The sequence below is a fragment of the Phacochoerus africanus genome, chromosome 5 (assembly GCF_016906955.1).
Source record: "Phacochoerus africanus isolate WHEZ1 chromosome 5, ROS_Pafr_v1, whole genome shotgun sequence".
NCBI lineage: Eukaryota > Metazoa > Chordata > Mammalia > Artiodactyla > Suidae > Phacochoerus > Phacochoerus africanus.
The window spans coordinates 73201426-73220355 of NC_062548.1; the positions used below are offsets into that span (position 1 = coordinate 73201426).

Here is an 18930-nt window from a genome sequence, read left to right on the forward strand (position 1 = left end):
AAGGAACCTTAACCCACTGAGCAAGGGCAGGGATCGAACCTGCAACCTCATGGTTCCTAGTCGGATTCATTAACCACTGTGCCACGACAGGAACTCCTAATTTGACAAAGTTTAAGCTCCATGATCTGCCAGGCATGGTTGATCCCTAAGAATATATTGACAGACATGTGAACAAAGACGTAGAGCACCACAGGCATGGACCACGGAGCACAGAGAAGAGAAAGGACAGGCTCTAAGAGGGATCTGCCTTACCCAGAGAGCCTAGCAACAGCAGATGGGAGTCTGCCAGATGTTAAGGCAAAAAGAGAGACAAGAAGGGGGCACTATAGGTATTGAGAAGAGGCCTGAAATACCACACAGACACAAGGCAGAGAACCTAGGATGGAGCGGGCAAACTGCAAGCCGGCAGGAGCGTTGGCACGGCAGGCTCTGGTCTCGCCAGGCTAAGGAGGCTGGATTCTCTCCTTTGAACAGTGGACACCACAGTCAGCTTTGTGACCCAGAAAGTTCCCTTTGGCAGCAATGTGAAAAATAGGCTGAAACAGAGAAAGACCAGTAATGGCTACAGCTGAAGACCAAGAAGATAAGATACTGCTAGTTCCTGTGATGTGTTAAGAGTTCAAAAGCAGGAGTTCCCATTGTGGCTCAGTGGTAATGAAACTGACTAGTATCCACGAGGACATGGGTTCGATCCCTGGCCTTGCTCAGTGGGTTTAGGATTTGGCATTGCCTCATGCTGTGGTGTAGGTTGGCAGCTACATCTCCAATTCAACCCCGAGCCCAGGAACTTCCAAATGCTGCATGTGAAGCCTTAAAAAAAAAAAAGCATTCAAAAGCAAAGACAGGAGTTCCCTGGTGGCTCAGCGGGTTAAGGATGCATCACTGTCACTGCTGGGTCTCGGGTTACTGCTGTGGTCCAGGTTCAATCCCTGGCCCAGAAATTACCCTGGCCTGGGAGTTTTTGTATACCTCGGGTGCAGCCAAAAAAAAAAAAAAAAGAACTATTTGCACTAGAGTCCTGTTCTGGGGGACAGCATTAAAAACAGCAAATACTAGATAAATCATTCTTCCCTCCTTTTTCTCATCAGTATCACCCTGCACTTCAAAATCTCCTGTCCAGCGTCACCTGCCTTCAACTACTCACAGAGCCCAGGCTTCATGGTGCCACAGGTGAAGATAGAGATGGAGCCAGACTATGACTTCACAGGTGTGGACAGATATGGAAGAGAAGCCGATGGCGAGACCACCCTCTAGGAGGACGGGCTCCCCCAGGATGGGGTACAGAGCGACAGCCTGCTTTGGTTCTCACTGCGAGGGTCTGGGCCCAAACCCTTCACTCTTCTGAGCCTGCTTCCTTAGTTGCCCAACAGAGGGAGTCATTCTGTTTGCTAGAAAACTGGAGCTCTGTCGATGAAAAGTACTACTTAACTGCAAAGCCCTCCTCTTCCCTTTAGAGTTATGAAAATGACTAAAGCTAAAGGCTACACCTGATTTTAAAATGCAGTCCAGCATAGGAATGATAACATTTCTTTTGAAATGAAAAAAATGCTTGCCTCTTAAAACTGTAGCTAAGATAAAGAGGCGATAGTCAATTTTCATTTAAAACAAACATCAGTTAAGATTTTTTTAAAGCTTAGAGTTTAAAGTATCTAGATGGTCTTTGAAGACCTGTTAAAATACTCATACTTCAATAGACCAAGGTTGGAAAATCTGTTCTGCAATTTTATATATGAAGAAGTGTTAAAACGATCCTCTCATCTCTATCCCATGCAGTTTTCTAAGGGTTGTATGAAAAGTTTGAACCATGTGCATTATGGGCCTTGCTCCAGCACAAAAGCCAGTTCCAAAAGTCTGGTAATGAAAGAACCAACACGTTTAGGTGGATGTGTGTAAAACGAAATAGTTCTTGCTAACGTGAAATCTCACATCACACGGTAAATCAACAAAATGATTCTTTATACTGAAAACACTGGTTTCTATCCTTTATATTGAAATCACATTTCTTTATGCATTTGGGTAGGTCCTTCCTACACGTTTTCAAAGGCCTGATTCCCAAAGTCAAACGTGTATCCACATGAACATTGCCTGTAACACGGGACTCACGTAAAACTCTGGAAGATTATAACTGTAATACTCCTCAGCCTAGTACTTTCGAGGAATAAATGGAAACCAAGTGGGTAGATTTAAAATCCGGTAATAACGAAGCAAATTCTTTTCCTTGTGAAATTGAAGATCAGTCTTTTTATCTTCAATCCGTATTTAACAAACTCTGATAACCATGTTTCTTTACCTCCTCCTGTGTGCCTGATGGTCACAATGCATCTGACGTTCACCTTCTCCAAGACAACTATGGATGTGAATCTTGAGTGAATCACTTTGGTGACAGGTACCCATTTAACTCACGATGACAAATGCAGGTGCTTTTTCTTTATTCCTTTCTATTTTGTAAAGACAAAGGACACTAGACCATTAAACACCTTGAGTCCGAGGACAGTTAATTGCCTCCACGATCCCCAGAGCCTGGACAATGCCTGGTCCGTAGAAAGCTCTCAGTGCTTATTAAATTAAATCTCACAACTCCCTTCCAAGGATACTGCCATGAGGTAAAGCTCTAAACCTCTACCACTTCTCCTGCGAGCAGCAGAGGTACCTAGCTGCTCACAAACCTGGAACCATTGCCTGAGCTTAAGTTCTTTATCTTCATCTGCACCAATCCTGGGAGAGCTGGCAATCTACCCTTAACATTTCAGTGTTAAAACCTGGCTGATTTCCAATCGCGCTTTGTCCAAACTGTAGAAATGTTATGGATTCAGGAGTACATGTGCTTGATTTATCAAACAAGCTGGAAAACTAAAATGTTAGATTTTTTGTTGTAAATTGATCACTGTAATTTTCACCTTATATGTTATTTGTATTTTGTATATAATACACACACACACGCAAACATTTTAATTTCGATGGCTTTTAACAGGTTGACATTACTTCTCCATGCAGGTCGGTACTTTTTTCCCACTTGTAACTACAATTCAATAAAACTTAGTCCTGTCTGCTCATCTTGCTCCACGTTGAATGATTTAGGTGAGTCAGCACCCATGGCTTAAGAACAGGAGCTATACCTCACAAAAACATCTCTAGCAAACTATCATCTTCCTTCATCTCCAGAAAACTATCAAAAGGATAAAGGCAGCTGATGGCAGAGGAACAGGGGAGGTGGGGGGAAGGGGGGAGGTCAGCTCTCCCCTGTGCTCCTGCCTTTCTCTGCCTCAAGCTGTCTGGGTGAAAGCCAAATAGCCAGCCTACAAGCAGAATACACGGGACCTATCCTAACCTCAAATGTGTCATGGCAAATACCTTCCAATCTGTGCCATCAAGCTAATGCTTTAAACACACACACACAGAAAAAATTATATATATATATAAATGGGGGTGGAGACGGAGACTTGGCAAAGCACATCAAGAAGTTCTGTATAACTTGAACCATGAAAATTGAACACATGGTAGAGTTCTCATTGAGGCTCAGCAGAAACGACTAGCATCCATGAGGATACAGGTTCGATCCCTGGCCTCGCTCAGTGGGTTAAGGATCCAGCATTGCTGTGAGCTGTGGTGTAGGTCACAGACGAGGCTCAGATCTGGCATTGCTGAGGCTCTGGCGTAGGCCAGCAGCTACAGCTCCTATTCAACCCCTAGCCTGGGAACCTCCATATGCTGCAGGTGAGGCCCTGAAAAAAATGAAAAAAAAAAAAAAATTGAACACATGGTTTAGAAAATATTCAAACAAAAAAAAGAAAATATTCATAAAAAGACTAACCACCTAAGGAGCTGAAGCAGGTTAAGAATCCAGCATTGTCACTGCAGCAGCTCAGGTCACTACTGTGGTACAGGTTCGATTCCTGGCCTGGGAACTTCCATGCACCAGAGCCATAGTCAAAAAAGAAAAAAAGACTAACCACTTAAATGAATCTTACAGATTAAGCTCCCAGCTTGGCACAAGCTGTTGGAATGTAAGGTTAAAAGGACTAGGCTGGGGAGTTCCTATTGTGGCTTCAAAGGGTTGAAAACCCAACTAGTATCCATAAGGATGCAGGTTCAATCCCCAGACTCACTCAGTGGGTTAAGGATCCCACACTGCCATGAGCTGTGGTGTAGGTCGAAGACATGGCTTCACGGCTTGGATCCCACATTGCTGTGGCTGTGTGGTTGTTGCAGAGGCCAGCAGCTGCAGCTCCGATTCACCCCCTAGCATGGCAACTTCCAAATGCCCCAAGTGTGCCCCCCCCCCCCCAAAAAAAGAGACTAGGTTGGTTATCCATACCTGTTTAAACCAATTTGTTTTGTTTACAGCATAGCATTGGGTGCTATCAACTATAGGAATATTTAGATTACATCCAATGAGAAAAATTAGGTCACAACAAGATAGCAACAGGAAGATACAGTATTTCAGAAACTCATTCCATGCCAATCAGAAGTGTTTTTGTTTTTTAATGAAACAAAAAAGCCCTTTAATCAAGTCTGGTTAAATTCAGTATCAACTCAAGCTCTCAAAAACCAACTGGGGAAATTAGAGAAAAGCAGGAAGCTGTTGACAGTTCTTTGGTGGAAAAGTAAGTTGCATACTTATACATAGCTGCCCTAATGATTATCAAGACCAAGTTTTGTTTTCCAAAAATAGGTTTCCAGACATACTAAAGAAACCATACAGACACCTCCAACAGTACAAAAATTTCACAATGAAGTTTAAGGACATATGAAAAGCCAAATATGACAATACACATGAGTAATTTATAAAATAAGCCTTTCAATTCTAGAAAACTAAAATGGGGAGACCTCAGGAATTGTAACATACATAAAAGGAGAGCTAATCACAAATGGAACAAACCCCAAACATTTCCCCAATGACTAAGCCACAAAATGACAACTTAGGAGGCATTAATATATAGCTATTCTTCTGGTTATCAATATGTATATAAATTAAATTACTTTCTATTCAATTACCACCCTTTCTTTCTTTTTACCTTTCCCCTAATTTTTTTCTAGCAACATTTTTCCTTTGGTTTGACCAGTTGAGCTCAAAAGGTTTGGAACCTAAAGTGAGTATCAACTGATTGTTGGAATAGCACTTGGGAAATGCAATCCTAGAAAAAGACAAAGTCGTGCAGTGTTGGCGGCAGAGTGGTGAGCACAGCTGCCTTCCCAGAAAAGACAACTTTTAACTGAAGTGGCTTAACAAAGTTAAGCAGCCATTCTCAAAGTGACCAGGTGGCCACTGTTAATCACAAGGCTACTGGCTTCTCAGCTAGAGCACATGACCTAGCACCACAGTGGCGGGCTCCCTGGTGGGTTACTGCAGAGCGATGTGTGCAATCACCCACCCACTGAAGCTTGCAAGAGATAACAAAGCATTGTTTTCAGCCACTTAAATAGAATAAATAAAATCTATCGCATTGCTATTGGCCTGGTTTTCCTCTTGAACTGGCTTGGTGTGCTGTTCCTGACACAGACGACATCAGAGTTAATTACTTGCTACCCCAAGCTCCTTAGACTTCAGTGCTTCCCGCTCGTGAAGCTTCAGCACTTTTTTGGCAGCAATAATGGTGTTCTTCATTAGCATTGCCACTGTCATGGGACCAACACCCCCAGGGACTGGAGTAATGTAACTGGCTTTCTTCTTGACGCCTACATAGAAACAAGACAGGCAAACGGCTTTCATTCTGGCAAAGGAACTGTATGTATTTTAACATACCATTGAAGAAACACACAAAGAAAAAGCAATAATATATACACATAAACCCCTTCGTAAGCCTCAAACTCATTAAAAAATCACATCTGCATTACTCAATGGTAAAGGCTTTTGAACCTACTAACAAAATAACACGCACAGGCATTCCTGTGATGGCTCAGGAGAAAGGAACCAGACTAGTATCCATGAGGATGTGGGTTTGATCAGCTGGCTGGGGATCCAGTGTTGCCATGAGCTGTGGTGTAGGTCACAGGCTCAGATCTGGCATTGCTGGGGCTGTGGCATAGGCCAGCAGCTGTAGCTCCGATTTGACCCCTAGCCTGGGAACTTCCATATGCCATGGGTGCGGCCCTAAAACGCAAAAAAAAAAAAATCAAAACAAAAACATACATATAATAAACAGAGTTGTTCAATAAATACTTATATATCTAAATAATCTATAATTTGGAGAGTCCCTGTTGTGGAGCAGTGGAAATGAATCTAACCAGTATCTATGAGGATGTGGGTTCAATCCCTGGCCTCGCTCAGTGGGTCGGGAATCTGGCATTGCCGTGAGCTGTGGTGTAGGTCGCAGACACGGCTCAGATCCCATGTAGCTGTGGCTGTGGCATAGGCTGGCAGCTGCATCTCTGATTCAACCCTTAGCCTGGCAATTTCCATATGCCACAGGTTCGGCCTTAAAAAGCAAAAAACAAACAGAAAAAAACATTTACCTTCAAAATCCACATCTCCAACCAACTTGGGTTTAGCAGTTATGGGATCTTGAATTCTATTTATTCCTACATCAATGACAGCTGCTCCTTCCTTGATCATATCTTCTGTGATCAGATTTGGAATGCCTAGAAACAAAGGTAGAATGACCAATTTAGCACTGAAAAGAAGTTTCCACCTATCAGATTCTTATCTAATTTCAATTTGAAGAAATGTTTTACAAGCTCATTTGGCTCAGTGGGTTAAGAACCCAACTAGTATCCATGAGACACAGGTTTCATCCCTGACCTCACTCAGTGGGTTAAGGATCCAGTGTTGCCGTGAGCTGTGGTGTAGGTCACAGAGGCGGCTAGGATCCTGCGTTGCTGTGGCTGTGGTGTAGGCCGGTGGCTACAGCTCTGATTCGACCCCTAGCCAGGGAACCTCCATATGCCATGGGTGTGGCCATAAAAAGAAAAACAAAACAAAACAAAAAAACATTTAAACTTCATATAGTAAACAGAAATATTTTGAGGCTGTGGAAGTAGCATTGATCCCTTAAGTCCATAATGGAATGCCAGAAACCAGTATTCCAACTGTAATTCTCTCCTCATCTTTGTAAGCAGTTCACATTATCAATCTTAGGGGAATAATGAATGGACCAGCAGTGCAGCAAGTGAATTTGAAAGTGAAGGGTCCATCTCCATCCTCTGAGGTGGTGCCTCCACCCCCTCCCTGAGGCGCTTACCTGCAGCAGAGATCACAATATCTGCAAGAGCTGTGTGTTTCTTCAGCTGCTCCCTGGGAGTGTATCGGTGAGATATTGTGACAGTGGCATCACCTATGAGTTAAGAGATAGATGTCTTGGTTTCTGAATCAAAGCTGGGATCAGATTAGATCTCAATGAGGCAAAGCATGGTAGAAATTCAACATCTCTGAAAAAATAATTGACTTAATTCCTAGGCCATGTTCTCTAGGCTGCCACATGATATTTACAAAAACAAAAACCAAACAAAAAAACCCACCTCAATTTCTTGTAACTTTACCAAGCTCTACCCTTAGGAGCCACAGATATATCATTAGATATATTCCTTATCCTTTGATAGTCTTTCTAAACAAAATGTCACTAGAATTCCTCAAGGACGTCTCTTTTTTTATTTTTTTGGCTTTCTTAGGGCCACACCCATGACATATGGAAGTTCCCAGGCCAAAGGTGGAATCAGAGCTGCAGCTGCTGGCCTACATCACAGCCATAGTGATGCCAGATCCAGGCTGGTCTGAGCTCTACATCACAGCTCTCGGCAACAATGGATCCTTAACCTGCTGAGTGGGGTGAGGGACTGAACCCACATCCTCATGGACACTAGTCAGGTCCACTACCGCTGAGCCCTGAAGAGAACCAAGGACTTCTCTTAAAAGCATGCTGAAAGATAGCTGGAAATATTTAGTTTCACCATTATTTATGATATAATCATTATGGTCATATCATAACCACACATGACAACTCTATTTTGAGGCTTTTTCTTAAATTAACGGAACCTGACATAATGACACATGAGCCATATCAATTCAATTCTTTAAAATCAGAGTTCCCATCGTGGAGCACTGGAAACGAATCCGACTAGGAACCACGAGGTGGCAGGTTCAATCCCTGGCCTCACTCAGTGGGTTAAGGATCCAGCATTGCTGGGAACTGTGGTGTAGGTTGCAGACACAGCTGGATCCCAAGTTGCTGTGGCTGTGGCGCAGGCTGGCGGCTACAGCTCCGATTCGACCCCTAGCCTGGGAACCTCCGTATACCATGGGTGCGGGCGGCCCTGAAAAGACCAAAAAAAAAAAAAAAAAAGCCAAAAAATAAAATAAAATAAAAATTTAAAAAATGCTTTTAAATGGTCTAAGATTTTTTTCTACCAAATGGCACACACCAGGATACAAACTTGGAATAAGAACTTGTTCTTAGCTCCAACTCTCAAAGCCGTAACTGAACTTTCTAATTGCCTACAACCATGCTGATACTTCAAAACACAAATTTATTTCTCAGGCAGATCTATTTCTGAACTAGTCCATCCTAAATGAATATAAATAAACTCCAGGTGATACCGAGCCCAGCTTCTCCTACAAAGATTACTCCTCAATTATCTGTTAACAAAATTACAACAAACATGAAGCTTAACGAAGTTAACACTTTCAAATAGCCACAGGGCAGCCTCTGGAGGTTCTCCCATAAGGGAGAAGGGGACACTCATGTGACAGCAATTGCCTTACCTCCGGGTCGCTCATGCGCCCCATCTGTGTGCAATAACATTGCAATGGGCATGCCAACATTTTTTGACCTTCCAGCCACAACCACGTTCTTCCCTAGGGTTGGAATACCTGCAAAAAATATACAGATTTGCATTTAGGATTGTGCCAGATTATCTTAGAAAGAGCACCTGAGGAAAAGGAAGGCTGATGGCCTAGGATGTGACTCTAATTGTGATAATGAAGGAAGTCACTACGCTTATCGCCTTAGCAGTCACCCGGAATATCACTTGCTACACATGGTGGAGGCTCAAAGGACACGTTCTGTCAAAATAGAAAATGCTACATGAATGTGCTATTAAGCTTAAGGTTCCCTCGGAGGTTTCTGGATTAAACAGGAGAAACAGTTGTAGGCATTGCTAAGAGAGAGCTAGGCTCTAGGGAGCAGGATGAGAAGACATAGGGTGGGAGTTTCCACTCTTTGCTACTCTGTGGGTTTTTACCATTTGTAAGTAGTGCTTTTGTGGTACTGAGACAGACATCCAATTATGGGATATACCTACCAGTTCGCTTAATTATTTCCCACACACCCCATGGAGTAGCCGGTAACATGGAATTCTGGTCCAAGCACATTCGCCCGACGTTAATTACATGAAAGCCATCGACATCCTTGTCTGGAGAAACAGCATTGCAGATCCTTCTCTCATCAATGTGCTCTGAAAAAGAAATCCAAGTGGTGGTTTTAAGTCACTGCCACACAGTTAGCACTGCTTGACTCTGGCTTATCTGGTTTGCTGCAAAAACCCATTCTCCTTCTCCAACGTGCCCCCGTGACGTCTCTCTTCATCTGTGCACAAGGAACACACACCTAGCAAAGTCAAATGCTGAGATCAAAGCCAGGGTCCTCTTGTACCACAGCTTCCCTTCCCTGTCCTTTGCATCAAGATCTCAATACCAGAGTTCCCTTGTGGTGCAGCGGGTTAAGCATCTGGCGTTGTCCCTGTAGCAGCTCGGGTCGATGCCGTGGCACAGGTTTGATCCCTGGTCCGGGAACTTCCACATACTGTGGGTGCAGCCAAAACAATAAATTAATGAATTAAAAATTTTTAAAAAAACATCTGCCCCATATCTGATGACATATCTACTCTTGAGTTTAACTCGCCTTTGAGTCAAATCCACCCGAGGGGCCAGATGTATGAAGGAAACAGGCCTCTGCACTCCTCAGAGATCATTTTAAATGGTGGTGTCCAAAACTCACCTGGAAGAGGCAGCTGAACAAGGAGGCCGTCTACATTATCATCATTGTTTAGTTTACTGATTAAACTCAACAGTTCTTCCTCTGAAATTGAAGCTGGTTTCATAATTGTCTCACTGCTGATTCCTACAAGAAAATTTCAAAGTTTAAAAAAGAAAGCCATGTAGGAGTTCCCGTTGTGGCTCAATGGTTAACGAATCCGACTAGGAACCATGAGGTTGCGGGTTTGATCCCTGGCCTTGCTCAGTGGGTTAAGGATCTGGCGTTGCCGCGAGCTGTGGTGTAGGTTGCAGATGAAGCTTGGATCCTGCGTTGCTGTGGCTATGGTGTAGGCCAGCGGCTACAGCTCCGATGAGACAGACCCCTAGCCTGGGAACCTCCATATGCTGCAGAAGCGGCCCTAGAAAAGCCAAAAAGACAAAAAAAAAGAAAGCCATGTAAACCAGCTTTGATAGAAAAAATAAAAATCATTTAAAAAATTAAAAAAAAAAAAAACCCAGAGGCAGGAATTCCCATTGTGGCTCAGTGGGTTAAGAACCCAACTAGGATACAGGTTCTATCACTGGCCTTGCTCAGTGGGTTAAGTATCCAGCATTGCTACAAGCTATGGTATAGGTCACAGATACAGCCTGGATCCTGAGTTGCTATAGCTATGGTGTAGGCCAGCAGCTGCAGCTCCAATTTGACCCCTAGCATGGAAACTTCCATATGCCTCAGGTACAGCCCTAAAAAGAAAAAAAGAAAAAAAAAAAAAGAGGCATTTATTGAGGCAATGCTATGCTGCCTGCCACACTACCGGCTAGGTTTTTTTGTCATCATACCCACCCTGGTAGCTAAAAAGCTTGAACAGGCTCACAAAGAATCTTAACTAACTTCTCTAATACAGACATTAAAGAATCCTAGTTTGATACTTTTTATACATTATTCTAGATGATCCTCATCAACCTCCTTTTCTAGACAAGACTCAGCAAAACTGAAGCTGGCTAGTGAAAAAGCCAATCTTTCCAGTTCCAAAATCCATGTTGTTCCCATTGTGCCATGCTACCTCCCATCCCAGTGTCTTAATGGTTTACTATTTTCTAGAGGTTCTAAAGGTTTTTCAGTGAAAAGGGCAGGAGGCCTCAATCCTCAATGATAAAGAACAGAATACACCAAGGGCTCACTCTCACAGTCCAATAATAAATACTCACAGTCCACTAATACTACCCAGATATGCCAGTGGTTTCACACCCCTTAGAAGAGCAGGGCACGGTGCTAAGACCAGTGACCCACATATAAGTGGCAGGCATCAGTTGAGCCTACCCTCCTCTGGTCTACGGCCACCCAGTCTGCAATATAGTAAAGCCAAGAACACAGACCTCCTGTCACTCAGACCTGCACCCTCTGCATCCAAACCTCCAACTACTTCGAAATGCATGACTGAATTGCTTTGGAATGAACTGGCGGGGAAATTGAAGGCTATTTCAAAGAAGTCAGAGTCATTTCCTTCAAATCCATGACTGTGTTCTAGGCCACATCACCAAGGTCTCCTCCACCAAGTGCTCAAACACCTCTTTCAGGGATTCATTACTGCTCAAGGAAAGCAGATGTACACTTGTATTCAAGGTCACCTATCAAAGGTTAAGACTAGGGCAGAATTTAGCTTACATCCCAGGGAGTTCCCGTCGTGGCGCAGTGGTTAACGAATCCGACTAGGAACCATGAGGTTGCGGGTTTGGTCCCTGCCCTTGCTCAGTGGGTTAACGATCCGGCGTTGCCATGAGCTGTGGTATAGGTTGCAGATGTGGCTCGGATCCTGAGTTGCTGTGGCTCTGGCGTAGGCCGGTGGCTACAGCTCCAATTCGACCCCTAGCCTGGGAACCTCCATATGCCGCGGGAGCAGCCCAAGAAATGGCAAAAAAAAAAAAAAAAAAAAAAGACTAGGGCAGAATTTAGCTTACATCCCAGAAGACACCAAGAATACCAACCATATTCCTTCTGTCCTAGTCTCTAAGCCTCCCCCAAATACAGCCTGAATCTTTATGACAAATATTAGACACAGCTCAATCACATTAACTTCTTCTGCTTGGGTTTGCGGATCAGAAAAAGAATAATATAAAATAGATAACTAACAAGGACCTACTCTATTGCACATGAAACTCTGCTCAATATTCTGGGAGTTCCCATTGCGGTTCAGTGGGTAAGAACCTGAGACGGTATCCATGAGGATGCAGGTTCAATCCCCGGCCTTGCTCAGTGAGTTAAGGATCCAGTGTTGCCACAAGCTGTGGCATAGATTACAGATGCAGCTTGGATCCTGTGTTGCTATGGCTCTGGCATAGGCCAGCAGCTGTGGCTCCAATTTGACCCCTAGCCTGGGAACCTCCATATGCTGCAAGTGTGGCCCTAAAAAAAATGAAAAATACAAAAATTTTTAAAATAAAAATTCTGTAATAATCTATATGGGAAAATAACCTGAAAAAGAATAGAGAGGCATTTTTCACTTTGCTGTGTACCTGAAACTAACACATTGTAAAGCAAGTATATGGCAATAAAATTTTTTAAAAAATTTAAATAATAAAAAAATAGAAAAAGGAATAATGAACTACAATAGGGTTTGCCTTGGATAAATCTCGATTTAAAAGCTGGCGGGGTCTGAGAGTGACACATACCCACATCGGCAGCTGTTCTGGTTTTGTTGAGGACATAAGAGTGACTTGCAGGGTTCTCGCCAACCAGGACCACACTCAGGTGTGGTCGCTTGTTGCCTGATGCCACCCACTCCTCCACCTCCTGCCGCACTTCCTGCTTGATCTGCTCAGCAAGCTTCTTTCCAGAAATGACAACAGCTTCACTTCTGCAGAAAGCAACAGAGACACAAGAATTTTGGGAAAGATCAGACTACAAAAATGTTGTTGCTGGGTTTTTTGGGGTTTTTTTGTTTTGTTTTGTTTTGTTTTGTTTTTGTCTTTTCTAGGGCCACACCCACAGCATATGGAGGTTCCCAGGCTAGCGGTCGAATTGGAGCTATATCCATTGGCCAACGTCACAGCCACAGTAAGGCAAATCCGAGCCATGTCTGCAACCTACACCACAGCTCACAGCAATGCCGGATCCTTAACCCACTGAGCAAGGCCAGGGATTGAACCCACCATTTCATGGTTCCTGGTCGGATTTGTTAACTACTGAGCCACGACAGGAACCCCCCAAAAATGTGTTATTAAACACCCAGGAGTTCCAGTTGTAGCTCAACTGAAATGAATCTGACTAGCATACATGAGGATGCAGGTTCGATCCCTGGGCTTGCTCAGTGGGTTAAGTATCCACAGTTGCTATGGCTGTGACATAGGCTGGAAGCTGCAGCTCTGATTGGACCCCTAGCCTGGGAACTTCCATATGCCTCAGGTTCGGCCCTAAAAAGGCCCCACTGAAAACGTCATAGGGAATGTTCCAACTCCAAGACCAATGATGAATGCAGCTGTTTGAAACGTAGAAACAATATATTTCCCCTTAGAGCACATATTTAATCCTCAGGGATAATATCAAGGATATCTTACATGATCAGATATAATTAATTCTTAAGGCCACTGTTAATTAAAATGGAATTTTAAAGCTTTAATTGTCATTAAGCCTTCAAAGACTGCTTTTCATTTGCATTGTGGTTAAAAATCTACTTTAAACTAAATCTCAATGTTTTAGACATAATGCAGCAAATTTATATTAATTTGTATTTGCATCTTTTGACATATTAAGAAGATACTGCAGTTTTATGCCAAACCAAATGCTTTTCCCCAGATTCTATGTGATAATACTAGCACAGCACAAAATATCTAAGAGCATTTCATACATATTCGTGGAATATTAAGGAATTGAAAACATGTTAATATTTACAAATCCATTTCAGATGTATGGTTGACACAACATTATTTTGGGTTTGTTTTTGGTTTGTTTGTTTTTCTTTTTAGGGCCCAATCTGAGATATATGGAAGTTCCTGGGCTGGGAGTCGAAGTGGAGCTGCAGCTGCCAGCCTACGTCACAACCCCGACAACTCGGGGACCTGAGTTGCACCTGTGACCTACGCTGCAGCTTGTGGCAATGCCGGATCCTTAACCCATGGAGTGAGGCCAGGGATTAAACCCACATCTTCATGGATATTAACTGGAATCTTTAACCTGCCGAGTCACAACAGAAACTCTCCTGGTGTGTTCTTGATCTATAGTGATACCAGGAGTATCTGTCTCGGGCCAGAAATAGAGTCCCAACATTGGAACAGAATAGAGTGAAAGAATAAAAGGATTTGGGGCAGTCATTTATATTGAATGAAATAACATAAAGTGCCAGGCACACATATATTCACTAAAAATTAACTTCTGGCTTGCTTTTTTGGTTACATTTACAAACACACACACACTTACTATACAAGAGACATTTATTTACACACTCATAAGGATATCTATATAAAAACACTCAGTGAGAAGAACTGAGACTGCACTTCCTTAAAAAGTTCCTTCTGAAAGCAGTAAACTTAGAGAAAATGGCAACAGCACATTTGGACTAAGCATGATATAAAAGTTAAGAACGCTGGGCGAATCCAGTGTTCCAAGTTATAAAGGCAAGTTCTGGATGTTATGCCAATTTGCTTAAAAAGAAAAAAGTCAAAGAATAACAAGAACCAAAACAAAGCCACAATGCAATGAGTATCTATCATAGTGTAACTGTTTCAGCCATCCTCTCCAAACTACAACTCTGCATAATGCAAAACACAGTCCTGAGGGAGGAGGGAGGAGGGACTCGTCAGTAAATTTCCCAACATTCTTTTTTTTCTTTTTCTTTTTCTTTTTTTGCCAAAGAGCAGATAAAGTTCCTGCTACCCCAAAATAAATGGAAATGGAGACTGAGATCAGTCCTACAAGGAATCCGAAATTTATTAATCATATTAGCTAACACTTATTTAGGAGTGCTTTCACAGATGTGGGTTTTTTGGGATTTGTTTTTTGTTTGCTTTTTAGGGCCATACTTTCAGCAGGCGTACGGAAGTTCCCAGGCTAGGGGTCGAACCAGAGCTACAGTTAACGGCCTACACCACAGCAGCAGCCATGCTGGATCTGAGCCGCATCTGTGACCTACACAGCAGCTCTAGGCAACGCGGATCCTTTAACACAGTGAGTGAGGCCAGGGATCAAACGTGCGTCCTCGTGCATCCCATGGATACTAGCCGGGTTCATTTCTGCTGAGCCACAAGGGGAACTCCCTCACAGACGTGTTTAGAAATTTTTCTGTTAAAATTATGAATCAGTCAACTAGAAAGAAGAGGACTGTCCAAATAAAATTCAAAACTGGAAAATCCACGTCAGTAATATCCACACTTTCTTCCTAATTCAAAAGTTTACAGTACTATAATTTTCCATGAAAAATTAATATCAGGTACATTTTACAATTCACGATCAAGTTATTTTGGAAATAGTTCTGTTACTAATTAATGGAACCAGTAATGAGTGAACAAAGGCACAAAGAGGGATGGGACGAACATCCATTAAACACTAGGTATTTTGCTAAGAGTTTTACATACATTACTCTTGGTTACCTCAGAGCTAATACAATAAGCCTGTTATACAGAAAGGAGACCCTGAGGACAATAAAAACAAAATTCAAACATGAATTTCTGCCTCCAAAATCCATTTTTTTCCTATACCCCACTGTCTCCTAGACTGCAGTACTATCTCTCTAACCATAAAAACTCTCACACTAAGGTCCCTAAAAAGGGAAAACATGCAGGCCCATATTTTGTAAAAGATGCTGTTTTAAATTTACCAGGCAGCAGTAATCAAAGCAATACATTGGCACCCTGAATCCAAATGTACTTATTGCCTTCAAAGCTGAGGAAGCCTACCTGTTTATTCTGAAAAGGAAGTGAAACAACATCATTTGTTGCTGGAGAGTGTGAGCAAACTGGTCCAGTTCTCTATGTAATAAACTGGAGGATTTTTTTCTTTTTCTTTTTAGGGCCCCACCGGAGGCATAAGGAGGTTCCCAGGCTAGGGGTCAAGTGGGAGCTACAGCTGCCGGCATACACAATAGCCACAGCCACACAGGATCCCAGCCACATCTAAGACCTACACACCAGACCCTTAACCCACCAAGCGAGGCCAGGGATCAAACCCTCAACCTCATGGTTCCTAGTCGGATTCGTTTCTGCTGTGCCACGGTGGGAACTCCTGAACTGGAGGATTTTTTTAATCCGTGATTGTGAAGAGATTTATAAAAAAATCCTCCAGTTCAGGAGTTCCCGCTGTGGCGCAGCAGAAACGAATCCAACTAGGAACCATGAGATTGAGGATCTCTTCACAATCATGGAAGCCACAGGCACACGTGGCCAGAACTCAGGAAGGGAGGAGAACAGCTGGTAATAAAAGACAGGGCTGGAGAAAATCTAAAAACAACAAAAATAAAACAGCAACAAAAAAGGCAGAGCTGGAAAGGCAGGTCAGGGTCAGACTAAGGAAATCTTTGTCCCCTCTGAAGGGGCCAGTCTGAAGTCTTCTCTCAAGAACGCCCCATTTTGGGCTCCAACAGTACCCTGGAAATGTCTCTAACAGCATTTTTACACTGGCTGGAAATTACACGTGTTGCACCCCTTGACAGGTACGAAGTTCTACTAGGGAAAGAACTGTTTCTACCATCGCTAAATGCTCACAGCCTAGCACAGTGCCTGGATAAAGGGGGCTGCTGTTAAAGGCTTAGGTCTCCGCAGTGCGAAGGCTCAGAAAGAGGGTGCGCAGATTTAGGGAAAGAAACCAGAGCTCCCTCTCCACCACCACGGAGCCCCCCCCCCCAAAAAAAAACCCCTAATCTAGGTTTAGAGTGGGACTTTCAAGTCCAGAAAGATCAGGAAACATTTATTACCTCCCTAAGAAAACGCAAATAGGGAAAAAAAAAAAAAAAAAGAAAGAAAAAGAAAACCGCAAAACACTCCTTCCGGGTGTTAATCACTTCACTTCAGTTTACTCGGCCTGGCACTGACCAACTGGGGGTGGGCTGCAGTCAAAGCCCTGGTGACCACAGCACATTTATTCTCTTGAGAGGTTTAGGGGCAGCTGGAAGCACAGCGCGAACCACACCTACGTTAGGGAAGAGGGGGGGAAGTGCTGGTAGTAGAAAACTCAGGAATTTCATCAGACTGCTCTAACCCCCTCCGCCGCTAGGGTCCCGGGAAGGGACGGCTCGCTGAAGGCTGCTCACTCACAACTCTACTCGGCGCTCACCGAAGCGTCTCCTTGACTTTCCCCAAGACAGCTCCTGACATCCCAGCCAAGGGCAGCCGGCAAGTTGTTGTCAGTGACCTTTGTATGCTCCAAAGTAAAGCGCGGCGCCGCAGAGCCCACCGGCGCTTTGCTCTGCACGGTGGGCCCCGTCCAGCCGGCTTTGAGACTAAGCGCCCTCCCAAAGGCGGCCTCCAGGTTCCAGCCCGCCCCGCAGAGCGAGCGCCCGGGTGGTGGGCTGCGACCACGTTCGGCTGCCACGTCGCCCCGCCACAGCCCTCCCGGTGGCTACCAGCGCCCGGGACGGAGATGCTCGGGAAGGACATCCCTGGGTGGGCCCCGTGCTCGGTTCCCTTCTTAGCGCGCAGACCCAGCTCCCCGACCCTCTTACCGAACTGCCGAGAGGTGGAAGGGGCGTTGGCGGAGACTGCAGCTCTGCGCGGGCCGGAGCAGCCGGGTGGCCAAAACAGCCAGCGTAGACGCTGCAGCCATGGCCAGCGCTAGAAGCAAAGCGCGCGCAAGCCGCTTGGTTATACCCCACCCGCGTGACAGACCCCGCCTCCCGCCGGCACCCATTGGTCCCCTGCCGCCCTCCACTGGCAATCTGTTGGGCCTCTGGAGCTGAAGGAGCCAATGGCCGTCTTCCTTAAACACATTGAAGCCCTGTAAAGCCATGCTTGTGATTGGAGCAAAAAGCCAGGAGCTAGCACTGGAAGGCTCGAAGGCTGGATAGATAGCTTGCCCAGACTGGCTGAGGAAAGCAAGCCCCTGCCAAAGGCAGCTGTTGTCACCGAAGTCTGACCAACTAGTTCATTCATTGTTCAAATATTTGAGCGCCTACTATGTGCCAGGAGCTGTAAAGAGTGGATAAAAAGATAGGCAGATGGAATAGCAACTAATAAATGTAGAAGAAGGAAAGAAACATTTAGAAAGTTACTATTTGGCCGAGCTGACTTCACAGCACATATACTAAAATTGGAACGGATAGAGAAGTTTAGTATGTCCCCAGGTTAAGGATGACACGCAAATTCCTGAAGCGGCCCATATTTTTTACTGTATAGCACAGAGAACTACAGTCAGTGTCCTATAATAATACATAATGGAAAAGAATATTTCTTGAAAAGAACGTACATATATGTATAACTGAATCACTTTGCTGTACAGCAGAAATTAACACAATATTGTAAGTCAAATATACTTCGATTTTTAAAAAGTACACTATTTGGTGAAATCACAATAAAATTGATTGAGAATCATCATGGATGTCAAAACAACTCACTGAAATTGGATGAGGAACAAGTTATTCACATATAGTCTTGCCAGATCGTGCAAATAAAAATACAAGATGCCCAATTAAATTTGAGTTCGGGGTAAATTATTTGGGAGGAGGGGGTCATACTTTACTTAAAAAGTATTTATCAGAGTTCCTGTTGTGGATCAGCAGGTTAAGAACCCGACTAGTATCCATGAGGATGCAGATTAAATCCCTGGCCTCGCTCGGTGGGTTAAAAAATCTGGTGTTGCTGCAAGCTTCGACATAGGTCACAGGTGCGGCTCTGATCTTGCACAACTGCAATTCTGATTTGACCCCTAGCCTGGGAACATCTATTCAAGCAGGTGTGGCCCTAAAAAGAAGTATTCTTCAGTTATCTGAAATTAAAATTAAACTGGGCTTCCTGCATTTTTATCTGGCTGGTTGTCTAATTTGCATAGCCTCAAAGTATCTGTCCCACAAAGTATTTTTATTAATAGCAAAGAAAGAATA

The 18930-nt window shown here is 43.8% G+C and overlaps 2 protein-coding genes and 1 non-coding gene across 9 annotated transcripts in view; 2 read left to right on the plus strand and 1 right to left on the minus strand.

Moving 5' to 3' along the window:
• Positions 1 to 3053, plus strand: part of SLC4A5 (solute carrier family 4 member 5) — a 116790-nt gene extending 113737 nt beyond the window's left edge. For all 6 annotated transcript variants that reach the window (XM_047781736.1, XM_047781737.1, XM_047781740.1 and 3 more), the window contains one exon: positions 1089 to 3053. The gene's annotated coding sequence lies outside the window, so the exon portion shown is untranslated. The remainder of the gene's footprint in view (positions 1 to 1088) is intronic.
• A 1409-nt stretch (positions 3054 to 4462) lies between these two features.
• MTHFD2 (methylenetetrahydrofolate dehydrogenase (NADP+ dependent) 2, methenyltetrahydrofolate cyclohydrolase) lies at positions 4463 to 17692 on the minus strand. Of its 2 annotated transcripts, XM_047781742.1 has the most exons (8): positions 17557 to 17692; positions 12578 to 12762; positions 9930 to 10052; positions 9235 to 9387; positions 8696 to 8803; positions 7179 to 7271; positions 6454 to 6579; positions 4463 to 5676 (listed from the first exon to the last, which is right to left on the minus strand). In XM_047781742.1, exons 1-8 carry the CDS (start codon positions 17655 to 17657, stop codon positions 5513 to 5515), a joined length of 1053 nt encoding a protein of 350 aa, XP_047637698.1. In that variant the 5' UTR covers positions 17658 to 17692; the 3' UTR covers positions 4463 to 5512. The 2 variants fall into 2 exon arrangements, with proteins under 2 accessions (XP_047637698.1, XP_047637699.1); XM_047781743.1 differs by lacking the exon at positions 9930 to 10052.
• Positions 17693 to 18111: 419 nt separating this feature from the next.
• Positions 18112 to 18216, plus strand: LOC125128524 (U6 spliceosomal RNA). The gene has a single exon (XR_007135234.1). It is a non-coding gene; the product is annotated as a U6 spliceosomal RNA (small nuclear RNA).
• The last annotated feature ends 714 nt before the right edge of the window (positions 18217 to 18930 follow it).